The 25,184-nt window shown below is 43.6% G+C and overlaps 1 protein-coding gene across 1 annotated transcript in view; it reads left to right on the forward strand.

Moving 5' to 3' along the window:
• Positions 1-25,184, forward strand: part of LOC110535601 (disks large-associated protein 1) — a 239,260-nt gene that overhangs the window by 106,759 nt on the left and 107,317 nt on the right. The window contains exon 3 of the mRNA XM_036935331.2: positions 17,466-18,550. Coding sequence (XP_036791226.1) covers positions 17,519-18,550 — 1,032 coding nt within the window. The 5' untranslated portion in view covers positions 17,466-17,518. The remainder of the gene's footprint in view (positions 1-17,465; positions 18,551-25,184) is intronic.

Consider the following 25,184-nt stretch of genomic DNA (forward strand, 5'->3'; position numbering starts at 1 on the left):
GTTATTAGAGGTAAAATTTACAATAAGTTAAAATTCAATCCAATATTAATTAAAAATCAAAATAATAAACTATTTAAACAACAACCAATCAATTCAAATTTGACAAACCAAATGGTCATCCAATTAAACAAAAGTAAAAACAAAAGTTATCAATGAATCAAAAAAAGGATTCAGAAGAATGTGTCCATCAGCCAATTCGTCCGCCAGTCAGTTCACAATGTGTCTGTGTCTTTGTGTTGGGGGAGGGGAAGTGGTGGGGTCTGGGATGGGTTGGCATTTGCGGTTGCTCTGTGCTGTGTCCAGGATTATTGCTGCTGTTGGGTTTGGGACCTGGAGAAAACTGCTTTAGTGTTGGGACCAGGACTGGAGACCAGGGGTTGGTGCTGGGACTGGGGAAAAACAGGAACCGGGAACCAAGGCTGCTGCAGGTGCTGGGTTGGGATCTGGGTTTGTAGAGGGGAGGAAGAGCAACCCGTGGAGCATACAAACAGACACACAAGGGAGCCCTAAGACCCAGGAGTCCGTTGTGGTCTGCTCACTCCGTGTGATGGTCAATTTATTTGGTTATTCCCAAATTCATTACATGTTAAAATGAGCAGTAAAACATGTCAGACCTTTTTTACTGTGGATAATACCCAAAATGACCGTATATGCTTCAGTTTCCCTTTACATTGTAGTTGCAGAGTAAGCATTTGCCCCACTTGCCAGTTTGACGCTAACACCAGCAGACAGGGACAAGTTACTGTACTGAGCATATCTGCTTAGTCTAACTACACATATTAAATTACAAGCACTCCTTAGTAAAAACAGTAACAATAGCCTTTAGGTGCCTGTAAAAAAACAAACTTGCTTTCTGGATTTTGTGTGTTTTTCGGGAATTTATAAAACACCTCTTGTGATTCTATAAAACATTTCAGATGATGAATGATACCGCCATGTGCTATATAAAACACGCTAATGTAATGGTAAAGCACCCATTGGTAGCTAACGACGCTAGCTAACTCCCAAGGGCAGACTGTTTCCTTATCTCAGCACTTCTCTACGTGCATAAAAAGGTGTCCCAGATATAGCTGTCATGTTCTGACCTGAGTTATTTTGTTATGTCTTTGTTTTAGTATGGTCAGGGCGTGAGTTGGGTGGGTTGTCTATGTTCGTTTTTCTATGTTGCGTTTATGTGTTTTGGCCTGGTATGGTTCTCAATCAGAGGCAGGTGTCGTTCGTTGTCTCTGATTGAGAATCATACTTAGGTAGCCTTTTCCCACCTGTGTTTTGTGGGTGATTATTTTCTGTTGAGTGTTTGTATCTGCGCCAGACAGAACTGTTTCGGTTTCGTTTGTTCACTTTGTTGTTTTTGTTCAGTGTTCTATTACTTTATTAAAAATATGGACACTTACCACGCTGCACATTGGTCCTCACCTTCTTCCACCGCCAATGGCCGTTACAATAGCCTGATTCACACACCTGAGTCCCACCTCAAAAGGAATTGTTAGATATGTGTGTGTTAAGTTGAAAACGAGTAAATACTTAAATAATCCAGTGCCTTACTTGTTGTAGGTCAGTATCTTAAACTTAAAAGGCTCAAATAGATTTTTTGAATTTCAGTGTATCTCACTTTTGGAAGAATTCTTGGAATACAAGAATGAAATGACTGGACTCATACACACACACCCACCACATAGTTTTTCATCTCAAATCCATTTGGGTTAATATTTTGAGCTTGTTGATTTGTTTTTGTTGTGGTGTTACACAACACATTGTGAAGTAATAGTAATAACCTTCCTATATACAAATATAATAACTTATTCCACTGCGTTGTTAAATGCTAATTTCTGATTGGTTTGAAGGGCACTCTAGAGGGTGCATTATTTCCTTATAATGCACAGCAATATTCAATGGCTCTGTTATGCATCGTAGCGCACACCTTCCATGCCGTGCACAATATTTCATAGACTGCATAGCCCATAGTTGATTAACCCATACGTATTTCCTGATCTTTGGCACTTCTTGTGAAGGGATCTACAACATTGTATGCGTCACCCTATTCTCTATATAGTGCCCTACTTTGGACCAGGGCCCATATGGCACTGATCAAAAGTAGTGCACTATGTTGAGAATACGGTGTCAATTGGGCTGTGATCAAAAGTGGTGCACTATGTAGGGAATATGTGCCATTTGGGATGGAAACTGATTGTGATGCCTTTCAGTTCCTGAACAAGGATAAACATTTGAATGCTAGGGGAAAAGCCTGTCATTTAACATGGTTCTCATGTGTGCCCCACTTGAAGAGAATGTCAGGAGTGGCAACTTGCATGTTAAACCACACGTATTATCCTGTTGGTGGTGGTCCCAAACTGCAAATCACTTTTCACAGCTGCACATTAGTATGAGTTGAAAACGCATGGTTCCTTTTAGGCAAATCCATGGTTTCCATGGTGATGCTATCTCAACTATATACACTGATTGTACAACACATTAGGAAATCATTCCTAATTCTGTGTTGCATCCCTTTTTGCCCTGAGAACAGCCTCAGTTCGTCGGGGCCTGAAATCTACAAGGTGTAGAAAGCGTTCCACAGGCTGGCCGATGATTACTCCAATGCCTCTCGAGTGGCGCAGCGGTCTAAGGCACTGCTCTCAGTGCTGGAGGTGTCACTACAAACTCCCTGGTTTGATTCCAGGCTGTATCACAACAGGCTGTGATTGGGAGTCCTGTAGGGTGGCATACAATTGACCCATCATTGGCTGGATTTGGCTGGTGTAAGCTGTCATTGTAAATAAGAATTTCTGACTTGCCTGGTTAAATTTAAATTTAGAAAATCCCACAGTTGTGTCAAGTTGGCTGGATGTCCTTTGGATGGTGGACCATTCTTGATACGCACAGGAAACTGTTGAGTGTGAAAAACCCAGCAGTGTTGCACTTCTTGACACACTCAAACCGGTGCGCCTGACACCTACTACCATGACTTGTTCAAAACCACTTAAATATTTTGTCTTGCCCATTTACCCTGTGAATGGCACACACACACAGCCCATGTCGTAATTGTCTCAAGGCTTAGCAATCATTCTTTAACCTGTCTCCTGAAGTAGATTTAACAAGTGACATTAATACAGGATCATAGCTTTCACCTTGATTCAGCTGGTCAGCCTATGTCATATGGCAGGTGTTCCTAATGTTTTGTACACTCTGTATAATATACTGTATAGCTCCCAATAATCAATTCAAAAAAAATCTTAGATCAGCTTTAATATTGCAGATAGATTGTGGCTTCTATCAATGTAATTATATGCGTCATTTCCAATCACCCATTTTTCTGTTAATGTATTTTCCTTGTTTATTGTTTTTTCCTAACCCTACCATCCCTCCCCTAATTGGAGTAAACTCATGAACAACCATACATAGGCTTCTACTTCCAGTTTGTAAATACTATATACATTTTACGGACACAGTATATTTTACCCTTCTGCTTCCCTCAACACCTCCCATCTATCTCTGAAAACCATAAATGTTTTATTTATATTTGCCGTATATCTTTTAACTGTGGTGTGATGTTTCACAAACATTCTGAACCTTTCTACTCTCACAGTATCTACAGATTGTAAGTTAAAGATAAAAAAAATTTGCTAACAGAATTATTATATTATTGATCGATTGTCTATGACTTTTCAAATCACCCAGCAGTGCTAGTAAGCCAGTAATTCAGTGTTTGCTTATCCACCCAGGCTTGGAGCTCACAGCTGCATGGTTCGACAGTCTTAACATTTCACAGCATGAGCAGTGACAGCTCTCCTGCTCAAGACAGACGACTGCCTCTTTCTCCAGACTTAATGCACTCGCTAATTTGTTTACCTTGATCAAATAGTTCCGTCACAGAAGGAATTTGTCTCAACCCACCATAACTCACTCCCAGTCACTCCATTTGTCTGGGGAAGCGATGACAGTCGCACTAATTAGGTTGGTGGGTGACAACAGAGCTGTTACCTGGGAAATGTGGAGATCAATGTTTTTATATAACACAATGAACTAGAGGCAGATTGGAAACATGCCTGGTAACGGTCCAGCACAGTCATCCTATTTCCCAAGTAAAAATAGCATTTGAATGACCAAAATGTCACCCATGATATTTTTACACTATTGAAATGCTCAGAATTGAATAAATATGACCATTTCTCTCATTTCTAACTATCAGGAAGCTTGAAATAACAAAATGAGTGGGTGATATTCATGAGCTCGTGTTAACTGACAGCTTTTTGAAAGGCCCTTGTGGTCATTTGAGAAGGTAAACAATGGGCCACATGTCATTCCCAGCCTAAATCACATGCCTCAACCCACCATCTACTGTATCTTGCCTATGCTGCTCTGTACCGTCACTCATTCACATATCCTTATGTACATATTCTTTATCCCCTTACACTGTGTACAAGAGAGTAGTTTTGGAATTGTTAGTTAGATTACTACTGCATTGTCGGAACTAGAAGCACAAGCATTTCGCTACACTCGCATTAACACCTGCTAACCACGTGTATGTGACAAATACAATTTGATTTGATTTGATTTGATTTTCTCAGCAAAATGTTCTCATAGTCAACAGAGCTGATCATGGACTGTTGGATATCAGACAGCAGCAATACACATTTGCATTTCTATTGTTTGTAGCTAATTACAGAAAACAGTTCACTGATATACTTCTTCACAAGAATTAGTAAAGACTGAGTCCCCCTTAATAAAGCTTACATGCTGACCAGGCATAGGCACCTTTGATTTGACTCATATTTAAATGAGCTAAGATGATAAGATGCTACCGTTGATGTATTCATTTTCCTGCTTTATGTGACGTTGCATAAAACCTGAAGTAAACCCTTGATATATGCCTGCCTCCTGAATCCAAGTGTTTGACACGGGGGGAGGGGACAAGTAACTTTATGATCAAACTTTATCAATGTACAGTCATTTTTCACACTTAAAAAAAAAATATATATTTATAAAAAATGTTAATAACAATTTTGTGGGGAATATCCTTAACATACAATATACTTGCAGTGAAGCCGCTCAACAACTACACCATGGCAGTCATCCAACAGACTCCCGTTCAGAGCGACACACAGAAGCATCCAGTGGCAATGCCTTGCTCAAGGGCACGTTGACAGATTTCCCACCAGGCCAAAAAATGTGAACCCGAACCCTCCAAGATCCCCCCCACAGTTCCCCAATAGCGGTCCCTCAACCATTTGAGACCCTTCCCACAGACCCCCCCCCCCCCCAAAGAAGAAAAATAAATAAATACAATAATTCCCTTCCCCACCCCCAAGAACCCCCCCAATGCACCAACAACCAAGAGAATGAACTAAAGAGAAAAAAGTAAAAGACAGAAGAAAACAGCAAACAACAACGCAACAATAAAATAAATTAATTAAAAATAAATTAAGGACATCAAGGACAACCAAAATAAAGACAGCAATGCCAACTGTATATGTTTGTGTGCATGTCTGGCACTCTTACATGTATGTGTGTGTTCTTGTATGCGTTTATTTGAATGGGAGTGTGTGTATATGCATGTGTACAAACACCTGCACGGCATCAGCCCCAGGCAAACCGGCATTAGTTATAAAAACACTGCCACTTAGTGTCATTCAAGCATACTTTTTATTATGTTTTATTTTGACTTAATTTTTGACTTTTATCTTTTTCATACTTGGGTCACCCTACTTTGAACTGGGTTCATCGAAATATCATCCAGTTTTATGAAAAACATTATTTTCAGTGTTCGGGACCTTTAAAGGCATTGTGCAAAATTGACTGTGTATTCAAACAGGGAGGATGAATGCATTAAAGGGGCGATCTGGGATAGGCACATGCAGTTTTGGTGAGGTGACTGCTTGATTCACAGCTTCAAATGCCAGATTGTCCCTTTAAGCTTTGTTGGAAATGTGTGCCTGTTCATGTAGGATTTTTGACTTGGCTTTAATCAAATAAAAACCAGCATACATATCGTACATCAGCTTTGTCAGGAATAAGTTCATACAGTTTTGTGCACAATGCATTGTCCCGGACACCCTGTCATTTTGTAATGTGGAGATAATAATATGTTGCTTAGTCTCTTATCTGTTTGTGTTCAGATTCATAAATGAGCCCGTTGTAAACCCACAGATCTCTTAGAGATTAAGTGGGACCTCTATAAAAATGGATGGAGCTGGCGGAGGATTTCTTCAATTGTTCCCTTTTATGTGTCATTTTTATGCCATATATCACTTTTGAGGGATCTGTATTTTATGAATATCATCAACACTGTTATTCATAACAGCAGTAATCGGCATGGTCCAGAGTACTCAGTGAAGGGATTAGAGACAAGTTTCATGGCAAATGGCATCCTATTCTCTATCATTTCAGTAAATATAAAAAAAAAAAAAATGTTTACCTTTATTTACATTTCTTTCTGATTGCTTAGGCACTATCTTTGAAACTATAGGCTATTTTTTGCAAAACTCTACACACGAACCACAAAACCTCACACCAAACCAGCAAAGCATTATACATCTCTTGCAAAAGCAAACAATTCCTGTAAACCTCTTCAAACTTTTTTTGTTTTTTTATTGTGTTTTTGCGTCAATACAGTACACAGAATTTGAATAAGCACACGACGCGCCAACTATGTACTGATAGTTTAAATTAAAAACACTTTTTCTGTGTGCAGGGCATAGCAGTTTGCAATGATGTTTTGTCGTACATGTAGTAAACACTCATTCAAACAGGTATCCAAATGTGTAAAGTATGGATGTGTATTCCAAACATAACACACTACCAATACAAATAAGGGGGAAAAGTTTTTTTTTCTTCTCAAAATGTTCTAACACTCCTCAAACAACAAAAGTGCAGTAGAAGAAAACAAAAACATTTGTGCTAGAAAAAAAAAGAACAGAAGAAAAATAGGCTACATCTCGCCTTCTTTGTGGGTCTGGCCATAAGACTTCATCCACATCACATGTGATGTTGTCTTGAGCTAGGCAGTGTGGAAAGTATTGCCTGGAGTGCCGTATCCAGGCCTGGCATGACCCCTGATCGATGTCTCCCCAAGCCTGTAGAACGGGTATGTGTTGGTGGGGCTGGCGATCATACACCTTCCAACGCCATGCAGAGAAGAATTCTTCAATAGGATTCAAGAACGGAGAGTATGGGGGAGATTGAGTGCGATGAAAAGTGGGTGACCTGTGAACCACAGCAGTCCAGTGGAAACTAACATTGTCCCAGATGATAACGTACCTGGGCTGCTCTGGCCCCTGGTCATTAGGGGTTAGTCTGTTGTGGAGGGTGTCCAGAAATGTGATAATGTTTGCAGTGTTGTATGGGCCTAGGATTGCATGATGGTGAAGGATGCCGTTTTGACTAATAGCTGTACACATTGTTATGTTGCCACCACGTTGTCCCGGGATGTTGATGATGGCACGGTGTCCGATGATATTTCTGCCTCAGCCCCATGTTTTTGCAAGGTTGAAACCTGCCTCGCCCACATATATTAGTTCATGATGCACTGCATCTGCTTCGAGCTCTATGACTCTCTGAAAGAGACAAGACAAAACAATGTAGCACAGTACGAAAAGACAGGGGTCAGTCAATATTATGTAGCACCATACACTTCCAGATCCAATACCAATGATAGGATAGTAAAGCTCCTTTTTTACATACACTTCCGGCACCAACAGAGATGGCCGCCTCGCTTCGCGTTCCTAGGAAACTATGCAGTTTTTTGTTTTTTTACGTGTTATTTCTTACATTGGTACCCCAGGTCATCTTAGGTTTCATTACATACAGTCGAGAAGAACTACTGAACATAAGAGCAGCGTCAACTCACCATCAGTACGACCAAGAATATGACTTTCGCGAAGCGGATCCTGTGTTCTGCCTTTCACCCAGGACAACGGAATGGATCCCAGCCGGCGACCCAAAACGGGCACATCGTGCACCACTCCCTAGCATTCTTCACGCCAATGTCCAGTCTCTTGACAACAAGGTTGATGAAATCCGAGCAAGGGTAGCATTCCAGAGGGATATCAGAGACTGTAACGTTCTTTGCTTCACGGAAACATGGCTCACTGGAGAGACGCTATCAGAGTCGGTGCAGCCAGCTGGTTTCTCCTCTCATCGCGCCGACAGAAACAAACATCTTTCTAGTAAGAAGAGGGGCGGGGGCGTATGCTTCATGGTTAACGTGACGTGGTGTGGCCACAACAACATACAGGAACTCAAGTCCTTCTGTTCACCTGATTTAGAATTCCTCACAATCAAATGTCGACCGCATTATCTACCAAGGGAATTCTCTTCGATTATAATCACAGCAGTATATATTCCCCCCCAAGCAGACACATAGATGGCTCTGAACGAACTTTATTTGACTATTTGCAAACTGGAATCCATATATCCGGAGGCTGCATTCATTGTAGCTGGGGATTTTAACAAGGCTAATCTGAAAACAACAACCAACAATCAAGGACAACAACCACCCGAGCCACTGCCTGTTCACCCCGCTATCTAAACTTGTTGGATTCGGTGTCTGGCTGACTGGCATATTTGGAAGAGTCTGGCTGACTGGCAGTTCTGGAAGAGTCTGGCTGACTGGCTGCTCCATGCTGACTGGCTGCTCCATGCTGACTGGCTGCTCCATGCTGACTGACAGCTCTGGCTGCTCCATGCTGACTGGCTGCCCTGGCTGCTCCATGCAGACTGGCTGCTCTGGCTGCTCCATGCTGACTGACAGCTCTGGCTGCTCCATGCTGACTGACAGCTCTGGCTGCTCCATGCAGACTGGCTGCTCTGGCTGCTCCATGCTGACTGGCTGCTCTGGTTGCTCCATGCTGACTGGCTGCTCTGGCTGCTCCATGCTGACTGGCTGCTCTGGCTGCTCCATGCTGACTGGCTGCTCTGGCTGCTCCATGCTGACTGGCTGCTCTGGCTGCTCCATGCTGACTGGCTGCTCCATGCTGACGGGCTGCTCTGGCTGCTCCATGCTGACGGGCTGCTCTGGCTGCTCCATGCTGACTGGCTGCTCTGGCTGCTCCATGCTGACTGGCTGCTCTGGCTGCTCCATGCTGACTGGCGGCCCTGGCTGCTCCATGCTGACTGGCGGCCCTGGCTGCTCCATGCTGACTGGCGGCCCTGGCTGCTCCATGCTGACTGGCGGCCCTGGCTGCTCCATGCTGACTGGCGGCCCTGGCTGCTCCATGCAGACTGGCGGCCCTGGCTGCTCCATGCAGACTGGCGGCTCTGGCTGCTCCATGCAGACTGGCGGCTCTGGCTGCTCCTTGCAGACTGGCAGTTCTGAACAGGCGGGAGACTCCGGCAGCGCTGTAGAGGCGGAAAGCTCTGGCAGCACTAAACAGGCGGGAGCCTCCGACAGCGCTGGAGAGGAGAAAGGCTCCGGCAGCGCTGGACAGGCGAGGCGCACTGTAGGCCTGATGCGTGGTGCTGGCACTGGTGGTACTGGGCCGAGGACACGCACAGGAAGCCTGGTGCGGGGAGCTGCTACCGGAGGGCTGGTGTGTGGAGGCGGTACTGGAAAGACCGGACCGTGCAGGCGCACTGGAGCTCTTGAGCACCGAGCCTGCCCAACCTTACCTGGTTGAATGCTCACGGTCGTCCCTGCCAGTGCGGCGAGGTGGAATAGCCCACACTGGGCTATGCAGGCGAACCGGAGACACCATACCGCACCGGGCTATGCACCCGCACTGGAGACACCGTGCGCACCACTGCATAACACGGTGCCTGTCCGGTCTCTCTAGCCCCCCGGTAAGCACAGGGAGTTTGCGCAGGTCTCCATACTCCCTGTTAGCCCCTCCCCCAAGAAATTCTGACTAAAATAAAACACGGTCAAAGTACTATAACACACATACATGTTTGTTTTGTACAGTATTGGAGATGCAAAGACCATTTTGATGTAAGCAGACAAAGTAACCTCTCAAAAGTAAATGTTTAGATTTGTCCCTAAAGGGGTACAACTGCTTGTCACTAGGGTGATACCCTGTAAGGGCCCATTATGTGCTTTTAGTTATAGGTACATAACTGTAGCCTAGTTCATACCTCAGATAGTACCTTTCTCTACATACACAAAATCATCCTTTGTACCTTTGCTTATATTAACGTCAGTGTCAAATCCATTTGTTCCTTGTACAGTAAGTAGCACACATGTACCTTTACAATACACCAGTTAAACTGGTACAACCATTTAGCTAAGTAACTAGCTGAGATCCATGCCCCAACTAAGCCACACCACCAGTATAATTTCCCAGTGTGCCTTGCCTTTTCTAGGAAATTGTAGAGTGTACACCCATGACTGTATTTATTAGTGTTAGAGACATGGTTGTTGAATTCATTCCTCTTGTGGCCTTCATTAAGTGAGTTCCTAGGCATGTATTATCAATTTAATTATAGTCTTTATGATAATAAATTATACACAGAATGTAGGAAACATTACGACCACCTGCTTTTTCCATTACCTACTGATCAGGTGAATGCTATGATCTGTTATTGATGTCACTTGTTAAATCCACTTCAATCAGTGCAGCGGTCTAAGGTACTGCATCTCAGTGCTTGAAGCATCACTACAGACACCCTGGTTTGAATCCAGGCTGTATCATGATTGGGAGTCCCATAGGGCGTCCGGATTTGGCCGGTGTGGGCCGCCATTGTAAATAAGAATTTGTTCTTAACTGACTTACCTAGTTAAATAAAGGTAAAAAATAAAGATTTTTCTGCCTTCAGAGACAATTGAGACATGGATCGTGTATGTTTGCCATTCAGAGAGTTAATGGGCAAGACAAAATATTTAAGTTCCTTTGAATGGGGTATGGCAGTAGCACCAATTTGATTGCTGCAATGCTTCTTGGTTTTTCACGCTCAACAGTTTCCCGTGTCTATCAAGAATGGTCCACCACCCAAATTGACTGTGGGAAGCATTGGATTCAACATGGGTCAGCATCCCTGTGGAATGCTTTTGACACCTTGTAGAGTCCTTGCCCTGTCAATTGAGGCTGTATTGACGGCAAAACGGGTTGCAACTCGATAGTAGGAAGGTGTTCCTAATGTTTTGTACACTCAGTGTCTATCATGAAGCCTTATTTTGAGGACAAGATTTACACTAATACAGTGGCCTGTAACGCATGGTTTTCAGGTCACACCAGGCCTTCAAGTAGGCTTGCAAAAGTCCAGTAACTTTCCCCAAATTACCCAAACATGTCTTAATATGGAATCCTCCCACTTCCAGGAGTCTTCGAACCAGGATTTCTGAAAACCCTGGGAAAGTTATCAGAAGTCATATTATGCTGTTTTGCAAAGTGATTTGTAATTCCAGCCAGCATTAAAATATCCAACAGATACTCACCCAACCTGCATGCATAGTGACTTGCAGGGTTAGGAACATTGTAAGTAGACTTCCTAAGCCATTTCAGTAACGTGTGCAAAAAAATCGAACTAACTGATTAGATTAGTTGCATATTATTTATTTTTGTGTAGCATAAGATTAATCAATCTATCAATGTACATATAAAAACACACACGAAAAACTATTCTAAAATGTTTAACCTGCTGTAGAGCATGCTGGGAAATATGATGATGATAATAATTTTGGTGCAAATTTGCCTTTTTAGGCTACCACCCCAGTGGTGGGTATTGAGGGTACACAAAATAGATATGTAAAGTGGGAAAGAGAAATGTGCCTTCACATTGTACCCCTTTTTTGAGAGTGAGAGTGTAGTGATTGTACCTTTTTATAATCAAAATATTGGGTAAAAACATTTACCATTATAGTCTTTAACCACACAAATACCCTAAAAGTTATTAAACATGTGAGATCATTATCTGTACCTCTGACAGTATATTATGTGCATTTTATTTTTTTTGTACAATTGTTTATATATATTTCCAAGAGTGTAGGAACTTGTCTCATCATATCCTCGGTTGGAAAAAGCAAATGTCTTATTGGGCGTAATGTAACTGTCCATCAGTACTACTCCATACCAACATGTTTCAAGGTAACCTGCCTAAATGACTACCGACCCGTAGCACTCACGTCGGTAGCCATGAAATGCTTTGAAAGGCTGGTCATGGCTCACATCAACACCATTATCCCAGATCCACAGATGATGCAATCTCTATTGCACTCCACACTGACCTTTCCCACCTGGACAAAAGGAACACCTATGTGAGAATTCTATTCATTCACTACAGCGCAGCATTCAATACCATAGTGCCCTCAAAACTCACACTTAGCTAGGGGCCCTGGGACTAAACACCTCCCTCTGCAACTGGATCCTGGACTTCCTGACAGGCCGCACCCAGGTGGTAAGGGTAGATAACAACACATCTGCCACGCTGATTCTCAAAACGGGGGCCCCTCAGGGGTGCATGCTCAGTCCCCTCCTGTACTCCCTGTTCACTCATGACTGCACGGCCAGGTATGACTCCAACACCATCATTAAGTTTTCTGATGAGACAATGACACAACAACTGATCACCGACAACGATGAGACAGCCTATGTGAGGAGGTCAGAGACCTGACCGTGTGGTGCAAGGACAACAACCTCTCCCTCAACATGATCAAGACAAAGATGATTGTGGACTACAGGAAAAGGATGACCGAGCACGCCCCCATTCTCATCAATGGGGCTGTAGTGGAGCAGGTTGAGAGCTTCATGTTCCTTGGCGCCCACATCACCAACAAACTAATATGGTCCAAGTACACCAAGACAGTTGTAAAGAGTGCACAACAAAACCTATTCTCCCTCAGGAGACTGAAAAGATTTGGCATGGGTCCTCAGAAGGTTTTACAGCTGCACCATCGAGAGCATGTACATAATTACCTCAATTACCTCAACACCGGTGCCCCCCGCACATTGACACATTGATTCTGTACCGGTACCCCCTGTATATAGCCCCACTTTTGATATTTACTGCTACTCTTTAATTATTTGTTATTCTTACCTCTTACATTTTAAAGGATTTTCTTAAAACTGAATTGTTGGTTAATTGCTTGTACGTAAGCATTTCACTGTAAGGTTGTATTCGGAGCATGTGACAAATAAAATTTTATTTGATTTGAGTATAATACTCAGTATGAAATGCAGTACATTCAACAGGTGTAATGAGGTCTGTGTGTAGCTTGTGTAGAGGAGTCAGGCGCAGGACATCAGATATGAGTAAATAAACATAATTTACTCAAAATTAGACAAAATACAATACAATAAAACCAGCCCACATAACGGACCGTATTACATACAAACAATTACTCACAAACAAACATGGGGGAACAGAGGGTTAAATAATGAACAAGTAATTGGGGGATTGAAACCAGGTGTGAAGGGAACAAGACAAAACAAATGGAAAATGAAAAGTGGATCGGCGATGGCTAGAAGGCCGGTGACGTCGACCGCCGAACGCCGCCCGAACAAGGAGAGGGACCGACTTCGGCCGAAGTCGTGACAACAGGTAACTACACAACTTTCCAACACTGAAAGGTTCACATACATATCCATCACTGGGGCCAAGCTCCCTGCCATCCAGGACCTCTATACCAGGCGGTGTCAGGGGAAGTCCCTAAAAATTGTCAAGGACAACCACCCAAATCATAGACTGTTCTCTCTGCTATCGCACGGCAAGCGGTACAGATGCATCAAGTCTTCAACCAACAGGACCCCCAAACCATAAGACTGCTAAATAGTTAACCAAATAGCTAACCAGACTATCCTTTATGGAGTGATTTCAGTGGCAACAGACATTGTATTTAAATGTTTTGTTTGTACTAGGATATTGAAATTTGTTTTTAATATTATTGATTTTGCAAGAAACAAATTGAGTCATTGAATCCATAAATTGAACTTCTCCATTCTGAATGTATTATTTTTTTCTCCAAGAATGTATCCTGTTACCTAGTCACTTTACCTCTACCTGTATGTACATATCTACCTCAATTACTTCGCACACTTGCACATGGACTCGGTACTGTTACCCCGTCTATATGGCTAAGTTATCGTTATTCGTGGTGTGCTTATTCCTTGTTACTATCGTTCTATTATTTTTCTATTCTTCTCTCTGCATTGTTGGGAAGGTAAACATTTCACTGTTATTCTTCACCGGTTGTTGACAAAGCATGTGCCAAATAGAATATGATTTGATTTGACACAGACACACACACACACTCCGGAGACTTCTCCTGCGATGGTGGTCTTGCCGTTGGAGACAAGCTAGTGGCAGCAAAAAAAATTGCATCAGGATGGAGCTCCACCACTCCAGTCAGATGACAGGCGGGAAGGGAAGGCAAACATGACTCAACTTCAGATCCACAGTATCCTGAGCAAGCTTGTAACTGTTAAACACTGTATCAGAAACTGACTGGCTACAGCCGCAAGACCCTCTCTAGCTCTTATTTAGGTCACATTCTGCGCTCCAAAGGCGAAAAAAAAGGAGTCTCTGTCAATCGACTGCAATGAATACCTTCAGTTGGCCAAGGTCCAGTGTATAAAGTGCTCTCTGAGCTGTGGCGGCTGCTGTGTGCGTGCGCACGTGTGTGTTCTCATTTACGTTTGTGTGTTCAATCCCTTGCAAATACAGGGGTGGTGTTTGGGATTGGGTTGAGATATTCATATTGTGTTTTCAATACAAATGTAGAATATGGTGATGTAGGCCTTTGTGACTCCCAGCGATATTTGATCCCTCTGCAGAAATGGAAATGTCATCCGAATTCTCACAAACAGTTCAGTCCATCTTCAATTACTGTAGCCTCCACACATTCCTCATGCAAAACAATATACACCCCGTCTTCGTCCCAAATGCCGTTCTGTTCCCTACATAGTGCAAAGGGCCCCCATGTGGGCCCTCGTCAAAAGTAGTGCACTATGTAGGGCACAGGGTGCCATTTGGGACGCAAGCCTGTGCATAATGTATGTACTGTACACAGACACGAATAGATTTATTTGATAGAATTCCATTCCTCAGTTCTCTGTGTTTCAGGTTTATCTGGGGTCATTTAATTTGTTTGGTCCAGTACCCTTTACCTTCCTCCTTTACCTTCCTCCTTTACCTTCCTCCTTTACCTTCCTCCTTTTACTTGCTTTTATTTACCACAGTGGCCTTTGGTTGTGTGTTATAAATTGCTGCAATGAATTCCCTCTGCTGGCTAAGCCTCAGTGTTCTGTGTAGCTCTGTTAGAGCTCTGCTTTGGGTGCTTGGACCCTTGTTATTGTCTCGTTATCCTCACCTCCCAGCCTATTGGACTAGGTGACAGGTGCAGATTCAGCATTCTGCTGAATATTTGGAGCTGTTTGTGTGTGTGTGTGTGTGCGTGTGTGTGTGTGTGTGTGTGTGTGTGTGTGTGTGTGTGTGTGTGTGTGTGTGTGTGTGTGTGTGTGTGTGTGTGTGTGTGTGTGTGTGTGTCAGTCTAAAGTACACAACGGTTCACCTGACACAAGACTTAATCCAAACATTAAACTGTTGATTTTACGCGCATTTTACATTTACTGTACTTGTCACTGCATTTGTTAATAATTGCTAGGTTTTGACAAACAAAGTAAAAACTAACGGACAACTAAGAAAAGCGCAAACCAAGTTGATTCACCGAGAGGGTCAAACAGCTGAAAGAACAAAGACACTGTTATTTAAACCTTCCTCCTATGCTGAGTCTCCTTACACATCTGGACAGCCAATACATACATCTCTGTTGCTAGACAGGATTTTAGTGATTCCTGTTCTCTCTCACTCCATCTGAACCTGACCTCGGCCCAAATTCCTTATTCCGCCCCAACTCATGGTTGTCCTGTTGACTTGAACCAGACTGTGGCCCTTCTCCTTTCCATAGGATTCCAGATATCTAACAATAACATGTTCTGAACAACAAAAACGTTCTGCCTTCCCCTCTCTCCCTCAGTGACATAAATACGTTTAGAGGTTCTGCCTTCACGTTTAGAAGTCAGAACCCATCCTTCCTGGAAAATGTGGGATAGGTGCCACACAGGACAAGAACATGACAAGGGTCTGAGTGAGAGGCTCTAACTGGTGTCTCCAGATGTTGTTCACACAACAGACGGTCCAATTATACATCACAATCTGGGTCAGATGGGCATCATTTGAAAGCTTGTTCTATTGCCGGCATGACGAACTATGTCATAAAGTCAAATACTACAGTGTTAGGCTTTCACAATGCAATTCAGGGAAACAGATACTAATTTTGCCAGTCCGTGAAAGACAGCGGTAATGAGTATATTCAGGTGCCTGTGCACCAGTCCATTATCTTCACAATGGAAGAACTGCGGCAGCGTAGCCTAGTGGTTAGGGTGTTGGACTAGTAACCGAAAGGTTGCAAGTTCAAATCCCCGAGCTGACAAGGTACAAATTTGGTCTTCTGCCCGTGAACAAGGCAGTTATCCCACTGTTCCTAGACCATCCTTGAAAATAAGAATTTGTTCATAACTGACTTGCCTGTATAAATCAAATATGCTCATTCTGTTCAGAACAACCCAGGCATGTCATATTGTAACTCTGCATCAAACATCAACGTTGACACTGTATAGGAGATTATGAAATGTGAAGTGCAAGTGTTTGGTTCGCTTGTATGATATCAAAGCGGTCCATTTCAATTACATTTCCCTCAATCAGACCCCAAAAAATTATCAAATGTTGCCCAATTAGCACAACGCCTGTCAGTCATATACAGCATGTTACAGCATATACAGCCTCACCATGTGAGGCAAGGCTTTTATTGGCTGCTGGCTGCAGTGGCCCGGGAGCTGTCAGCTTGTTTTAGAGGGAGTGGAGAAGTAGAGCCACCAGACTCTTGTCAACAGCCACCTCACACCTTAGATCAGCTCAAATGACTGGCAGTACTAGGATCAGGGCTCTTATTCATAAAGTGTTTCAGAATAGGAGCTCTGCTCTAAGACAAGCTTTCCCTTTTAGGTGATCATGAATTAGATTATATGGATAGGGAGGACCTGATCCTAGATCAGCACTTCTACTCTGAGACATTTTGTGAGGTTAGGTGACTATTCCTGACTGTTTATTGGAGCTTGCTCCCTCTCTTTCTTCTTAGCGGAAATAAACCCTTAAACAGTATTCAATTCTTTCAAACTCAACCCCCGGTTCCCCCCCCCCCCCATCTCTTTTTTACTCATGTAATCAAATTCAGTAGCGCAAACATAAATGTCGGAAGACAAGCTTGTGGAGCGATTGGAAAGTCTTGAAATGCATGCCAAATAAACTGACTGCTATATTTAGATAACCTTGAAGGACAGAATAAAGAGTTGAATAGGCCTACCTGTGTCAACATCACTGTCTGTTCTCGTCTGCTTAGGGGTGCCAAAAGCCATTCTAATCAGCTTTAGACAATGCCTATATGTGCATAAGTAATTATCTCCCTCTCTCTTCTCTCCCTCTCTCTCTACGTCTCTCTGTTTGTCTCTCTGTTTGTCTGTTCTGGGTTTGTGTGTCCACAGAGCTTATTTAGCGTCAGTAGCAGTTAGATGCGTCTGTCCCCTCGTCCGTGACGATGACGATGAAGGGCTTGTCGAGTAGCCGGAGACACCATCACATGGTGACCTGTGACCCCTCCTATGACTCCATGACCCTGGGGCGCCAAGCCCGGCCCTACCCGCTGAACCCGAGCAATGCCCACCCGGCGGACCACCCTTACTATGCCCAGCGAAGCTCCTTCCAGTCTGAGTGCGGGCCCTACCCTGACCCGGCTAGCAGCACCTTCCCCCGAAGACACTACAGCTCCCAGCATGAACTGAAGGATGAGTGTGCTGTGGTGCCTTACACCGGAGGCCAGGGGGGAGGCGTTAAAAACAACCGCATCCCCCCCAACCTTCTGGAGCAGTTTGAACGGCAGGCGCCGGCGCGCCATGATGGCTACCACACACTGCAGTACAAGTGCACAGCGGTGGCGCACCAGCGCAGTGACAGTCCTGGGAGGATCCGGCATCTTGTCCACTCGGTCCAAAAACTCTTCACCAAGTCTCAATCCCTAGAAGGCCCATCCGGGGATAGGATGAACGGGGGCAAGGCCAGCTCTGACGACCCGCCCTCCCACTCGGGCACCCTGAAGAACAGCAGCAAGCGCAGCAAGAGCAAAGACCGCAGCAGGTCGGAGCCCAAGATGCGCTCAGCCATCTCAGGCTACTGGAGCTCGGACGACACCCTGGACCGCGAGGTGTGCCTGTACCACCACCACAGCCCCATCCCAGGAGGCATGCCCTCGGGGGTGATGACCATGGGCCGCCACCCAGGCAAGTCCCAGTCACAGTACTTCATGGAGCAGTACAACACCATCAGCGCCCACTCGCTGAAGACGTCACGAAGCAACAACGACGTCAAGTGTTCTACATGCGCCGGGTTGCCGGGACTGGGCACGGGAATGGATGGGACTGGCCAACTGCTGAAGAAGAGCTCGTGGTCATCAACGCTGACGGTCAGTAGGGCCAGGGAAGTCTACCAGAAAGCATCGGTCAACCTGGACAAAGCCCCGGTCAAGGCTGATACCTGCCAGCGGGGGGGGCGCCAGATCTGTCAATTCCTCCAGGTATGACAACAACCCTTCTTCACTTCCAAACCTCCATCTTCACACCTCCATCCCATGTTTTACCAGAGATTCATCTGCCTGTGTGGAGACACCTGGCCCACTGCATGTCCACTGTCCCTTGAGGCAGAGAGAGAAGGGTAGAGGAGGGGCAGACGTACTCTCTATCTCGATCCATGTCCACGCAGACTGATATCCAGAGGCCCCTCAATGTCCACTGTCCCTTATGGCAGAGAGAGAGGAGGAGACAAGGAGCAGACTTACTTTCTCTCTCTATCGGCCACTCTTTGGGGACATGTAAGACGTCTTAATAAGTGTTGAATGTGAGACAAATATTTATTGCAGATCTTAATAAAGCAGGTGCAGCAAAATGCTTTTGTTCCTAGCTCCAGTAGTACAGTAAATGTCTAACAGTACAATACTAATACACAAACAATCCAAGAAAAAAAATATATATAAACAGAGATTACAGTTTTTAACAATTTTTTACACACTAAAAGTGGTACTTGAGGCACACTCAGTGAAACCATTAACTCATGTTCCTCATCTTCAGGACAAGTCTGCAAAACTGCCAGCCCATTATCTGCTTTACACTCAGTTTGCAATTGTAAAATGTTTGCTAAACACTAAACACAGTTCTCTACATTAGACACATCTTTCAAAATGAACAGGTCTTGTGTTTCGTTTGGAAGCACTGCAATTCCAAATGCCACGCGCATTTACCAAGTACTTATACCCAGTGAACACGTGTGAAAACTTAATTTCTTCACTTAGACATCAGAGCTTGAGCAGTATAAATAAGCTTCAGGTTGGCTTTCTTGGTTTGGACAACAATGGAGGCCAATTTTGGAGAGAGAGAGAGATAGAGGAAGAGGAATGAGAGTAAGAGGTGGAGGAGGAAGAGGACAAAGACGATGAGGAGGACAAGGACAAGCCTATTGGTTTATCTTCTACTGTATTTGTTTTGTCTGCTACTGTTCATCCCGTAATCTGGATGAAAATACAATTTCTTGAGAAAGAAACACATTTTATTTCCCCCCCTTTCATTTTTGTTTATAGTGTAAATGTACACTGAATATGCATACATACTGTATATATTTGGGCACATACATGTACGTGTGAGTGCTATGACAAACTGCTGTGGACTCCACTGCACACTGAACATGCAAAAGACACATGCGTGTATAAGAGCCAATCATTTGATGGATTGATAGAGTTTTGATGCTAAAACACCATTTTGAGAAGAGTTATAATAGTTTTGAATGAAGTGTTTGGTTTTTCAAGAGATGTGTGACATTTTGCATGTTTTTTGTGTGTGTTTTGGCGTTTTGTGTGTAGAGTCTAGAGAAAAGGAGCCATAGTTTCAGAAATCATGTGTAAGCAATTGTCAAAAACTGTAAGGCATATCAAAACGAGCAATGTCAGAGTCCAGGATATACAGTGCATTCGGAAAGTATTCAGACCCCATTACTTTTTCCAGATTTTGTTACGTTGCAGCCTTATTCTAAATTGGATGAAAGAAAAAAAATCCTTGTCAATCTACACACAACACCCCATAATGACAAAGCAAAAATGATTCAAAATCAAAACAGTAATACTTTATTTACGTAAGTATTCATAATCTTTGCTATGAGACTCGAAATTGTGCTCAGGTGCATCCTGTTTCCATTAATCATCCTTGAGAAGTTTCTACAACTTGATTGAACTCCACCTGTGGTAAATTCCAAAGAAGTTTGTGACCACCAAGAGTCTTCCACGGCTGGCCACCTGGCAAAACTGAAAAATCATGGGAGAAGGTGACCAGGAAGGTGACCAAGAACTCAATGGTCACTCTGACAGAGCTCCAGAGTTCCTCTGTGGAGTTTGGTGTACCTTCCCGAAGGACAACCATCTTTGCAGCACTCCACCAATCAGGCCATTATGGTAGACTGACCAGACGGAAGCCACTGCTCAGTAAAAGGTACATGACAGCACGCTTGGAGTTTGCCAAAAGGCACCTAAAGATTCTCAGACCATGAGAAACAAGATTCTCTGGTATGATTGAACTATTGGCCTGAATGCCAAGCGTCACGTCTGGAGGAAACCTGGCACCATCCCTACGGTGAAGCATGGTGGTGGCAGTATCATGCAGTGGGGATGTTTTTCAGCGGTAGGGACTGGGAGACTAGTCAGGATCGAGGGAAAGATGAACAGAGCAAAGAGATCCTTGATGAAAACCTGCTCCAGAGTGCTCAGGACCTCAGACTGGGGTGAAGGTTCACCTTCCAAAAGGACCACGACCCTAAGCACACAGCCAAGACAATGCAGGAGTGGCTTTGGGACAAGTCTCTGAATGTCCTTGAGTGGCCCAGCCAGAGCCCGGACATGAACCCTATCGATCATCTCTGGAGAGACCTGAAAATAGCTGAGCAGCGACGCTCCCCAACCAAATTTACAGAGTTTGAGAGGATCTGCAGTGAAGAATGGGAGAAACTGCCCAAATACAGGTGTGCCAAGCTTATACAGTGCCTTGCGAAAGTATTCGGCCCCCTTGAACTTTGCGACCTTTTGCCACATTTCAGGCTTCAAACATAAAGATATAAAACTGTATTTTTTTGTGAAGAATCAACAACAAGTGGGACACAATCATGAAGTGGAACGACATTTATTGGATATTTCAAACTTTTTTAACAAATCAAAAACTGAAAAATTGGGCGTGCAAAATTATTCAGCCCCTTTACTTTCAGTAAAGCAAACTCTCTCCAGAAGTTCAGTGAGGATCTCTGAATGATCCAATGTTGACCTAAATGACTAATGATGATAAATACAATCCACCTGTGTGTAATCAAGTCTCCGTATAAATGCACCTGCACTGTGATAGTCTCAGAGGTCCGTTAAAAGCGTAGAGAGCATCATGAAGAACATGGAACACACCAGGCAGGTCCGAGATACTGTTGTGAAGAAGTTTAAATCCGGATTTGGATACAAAAGATTTCCCAAGCTTTAAACATCCCAAGGAGCACTGTGCAAGCGATAATATTGAAATGGAAGGAGTATCAGACCACTGCAAATCTACCAAGACCTGGCCGTCCCTCTAAACTTTCAGCTCATACAAGGAGAAGACTGATCAGAGATGCAGCCAAGAGGCCCATGATCACTCTGGATGAACTGCAGAGATATACAGCTGAGGTGGGAGACTCTGTCCATAGGACAACAATCAGTCGTATATTGCACAAATCTGGCCTTAATGGAAGAGTGGCAAGAAGAAAGCCATTTCTTAAAGATATCCATAAAAAGTGTTGTTTAAAGTTTGCCACAAGCCACCTGGGAGACACACCAAACATGTGGAAGAAGGTGCTCTGGTCAGATGAAACCAAAATTGAACTTTTTGGCAACAATGCAAAACGTTATGTTTGGCGTAAAAGCAACACAGCTGAACACACCATCCCCACTGTCAAACATGGTGGTGGAAGCATCATGGTTTGGGCGTGCTTTTCTTCAGCAGGGACAGGGAAGATGGTTAAAATTGATGGGAAGATGGATGGAGCCAAATACAGGACCATTCTGGAAGAAAACCTGATGGAGTCTGCAAAAGACCTGAGACTGGGACGGAGATTTGTCTTCCAACAAGACAATGATCCAAAACATAAAGCAAAATCTACAATGGAATGGTTCAAAAATAAACATATCCAGGTGTTAGAATGGCCAAGTCAAAGTCCAGACCTGAATCCAATTGAGAATCTGTGGAAAGAACTGAAAACTGCTGCTCACAAATGCTCTCCATCCAACCTCACTGAGCTCGAGCTGTTTTGCAAGGAGGAATGGAAAAAAATGTCAGTCTTTCGATGTGCAAAACTGATAGAGCCATACCCCGAGCGACTTACAGCTGTAATCGCAGCAAAAGGTGGCGCTACAAAGTATTAACTTAAGGGGGCTGAATAATTTTGCACGCCCAATTTTTCAGTTTTTGATTTGTTAAAAAAGTTTGAAATATCCAATAAATGTCGTTCCACTTCATGATTGTGTCCCACTTGTTCATGATTGTGTCCCACATATCTTTATGTTTGAAGCCTGAAATGTGGCAAAAGGTCGCAAATTTCAAGGGGGCCGAATACTTTCGCAAGGCACTGTAGTGTCATACCCATGAAGACTCGAGGCTGTAATCGCTGACAAAGGTGCTTCAACAAAGTACTGATTAAAGGGTCTGAATACTTATGTAAATGTGATATTTAATTTTTTTTCTATGCATTATCTGTGAAGAGAATACAGTATGCACATATAAAGTGAGTAAATCAGTGAGATACATTTTTCAGAGATCAAATTGCATTTCATCAGAATAATTTTGCAGGAATGCTAATCCTATCTGTTCCTAACTACAGAAACTATTTCAGAACAATAAACATTGTTCATTTTATTACATTTGTGTCAAACGTGAGACGTCCTCAGTTGTGTCAAACGTGAGACGTCCTCATTTGTGTCAAACGTGAGACGTCCTCATTTGTGTCAAACGTGAGACGTCATCTTCCTCACCTGTTAACATCATTCATCCTATTCCATATCGTCCCAAGTCCTTTAAATTGTTACATGTCTGTGTGTTTGTAATGTCTTGTGACAGCTGATTTGGTTCTGGCTCCCGAGTGGCGCAGTGGTCTCAGGCACTCCATCGCAGTGCTAGAGGAGTCACTACAGACCCTGATTCGATCTTGGGCTGTATCACAACCGGTCGTGATTGTGAATCACATAAGGCGGTGCACAATTGGCCCAGCGTCGTCCGGGTTAGGGGAGGGTTTGGCCGTCATTGTAAAATAATTATTTGTTCATAACTGACTTGCCTAGTTAAATAAAGGTTCATCAAAAAAATGAATTAGTGTGTTTGTGCTTGTAGATTTCCATGTATAATGAATACTTGTGGAATCATTACTTATGTATACCTACTAGATTAGCATTTAAACGGATCTTACAGTTACTGCATGCAGTATATTTACTTTACTTATCAGCATTATCCCATGCATACACAGTACCTGTAGCCTCTCTTACACAGTAGCTGCCATATTCACATAATGGTGTGTCTTAAGTTTCACCTTACTCTCTATATAGTGCACTATTCTTGACTCGATACCTATGGGAATCAGGTGCCATTTGGAACACGAGCATAGTGTGGAAGTGCTGGAGCGTTAGAAGGGCTCCTGACGTGAGATGAGAGAGGGAAAAACAGAACTATTGAAAAGAGGAGAAAAGCCACATATCCCCGAACCTGGTGGCTCCACTGTGCTCTCTCTGTTTGTTTGGGTGAAGATGGAAGAGGAAGTGATTCATCTTGGTTACATCCCCTCATCTGACTTGGTGAGCTGCAAACAGAAGCCCGGGGGGAGAGAAAGAAAGAAAGAGAGGGACTGAGAGATAGCAGGAGAATGGGGACTGAGCGAGAGAGAGCAAGTTAGGAAGAATGTAAAAGTAAACATATGTTCATGTAAACATACTGTATGTCTCCCGGGCCAATAAAGCCCATTAAATTGAAATTGTATTGAAAGGGAGAGAGGGAGAGATGGACTGAGAGGGAAAGAGAGTGAAAGTGAGAGAGAGACTGGGGGAGAGAGAAAGTAAGAGGGACTAAGAGAGAGATCTTTGCAGCCACGTAGAAACATTCCTCCTGTCCCAACCTGAAAAGAGCTGCGTTCCTCTTTCTTCTACAGAGAACAAAAAAAATGGGTCACTGTCAAAAGAGGAGGACATGATACTTTTAGCCGGCGAAAAAGAAGCCAAACTTCTTTCAATTTGGAGGAGTGACGTGTTGTTTTATTCCCCGTGCTGGGATGTAAATCTTGTTTTCTGCCCCTCGCCATTCACTCACACTTCCTGTTGTTCCCGTTCACACAAACACACACACGCATGCACGCACCAACCTGGACTCATAGTAACTTAGTAAATGTAAATCCGGGGCACTCAATTATATGGATTTGTTACGTTTCGTGTGGTATGTATTAATTTGTGGATGTCCATCATCCATCTTGTATGATACGTTACAAATTACAATTCATATGATATGTTACAAATTGGCAAAAAAAAATGTTATTTAACTAGGCAAGTCAGTTAAGAACAAATTTACAATCACAGCCAAACCTGGCCGTCACTGGGCCAATTGTGCACTGCCATATGGGACTCCAATCATAGCCGGATGTGATGCAGCCTGTATTCAAACCAGGGACTGCAGTGATGCCTCCTGCCTTGAGATGCAATGCCAAAGACCCCTGTGCCACTTGGGAGCCCAAGTCTGATATGTTAAGAATTCCAATTTGCTGTGACTAACGTTAGGTAGGTGGCTAATGCTAACATTAGCTAGGCTAGTTATAGGGGTTTTAGGTTATGGTTAGGAGTTAGGTTAATGTTAGGGTTTAGGGCAAGGGTTAGCTAACCTGCTAAGTAGCTGCAAAGTAGATAACTAGCTAAAGTCATCCGTAAAGAGATTTGAATACGCAACCTTTGGGTTGCTAGACATTTGCATTATACCAACCACTCTACCAACCACTCTACTTTCATTTTTTGCCTTCAGTAATCTTCTGTCATATGTAACCATAGGAAACGTTTACATATCATACTAATTTGAGTGTCCCGGATTGACGTTTACTATGTTACATCTAGTCTATGAGACCAGGCTGCG

This window comes from Oncorhynchus mykiss, chromosome 11, assembly GCF_057628025.1.
Source record: "Oncorhynchus mykiss isolate SJ-2025 chromosome 11, ASM5762802v1, whole genome shotgun sequence".
In the NCBI taxonomy this organism is placed as follows: Eukaryota; Metazoa; Chordata; class Actinopteri; order Salmoniformes; family Salmonidae; genus Oncorhynchus; species Oncorhynchus mykiss.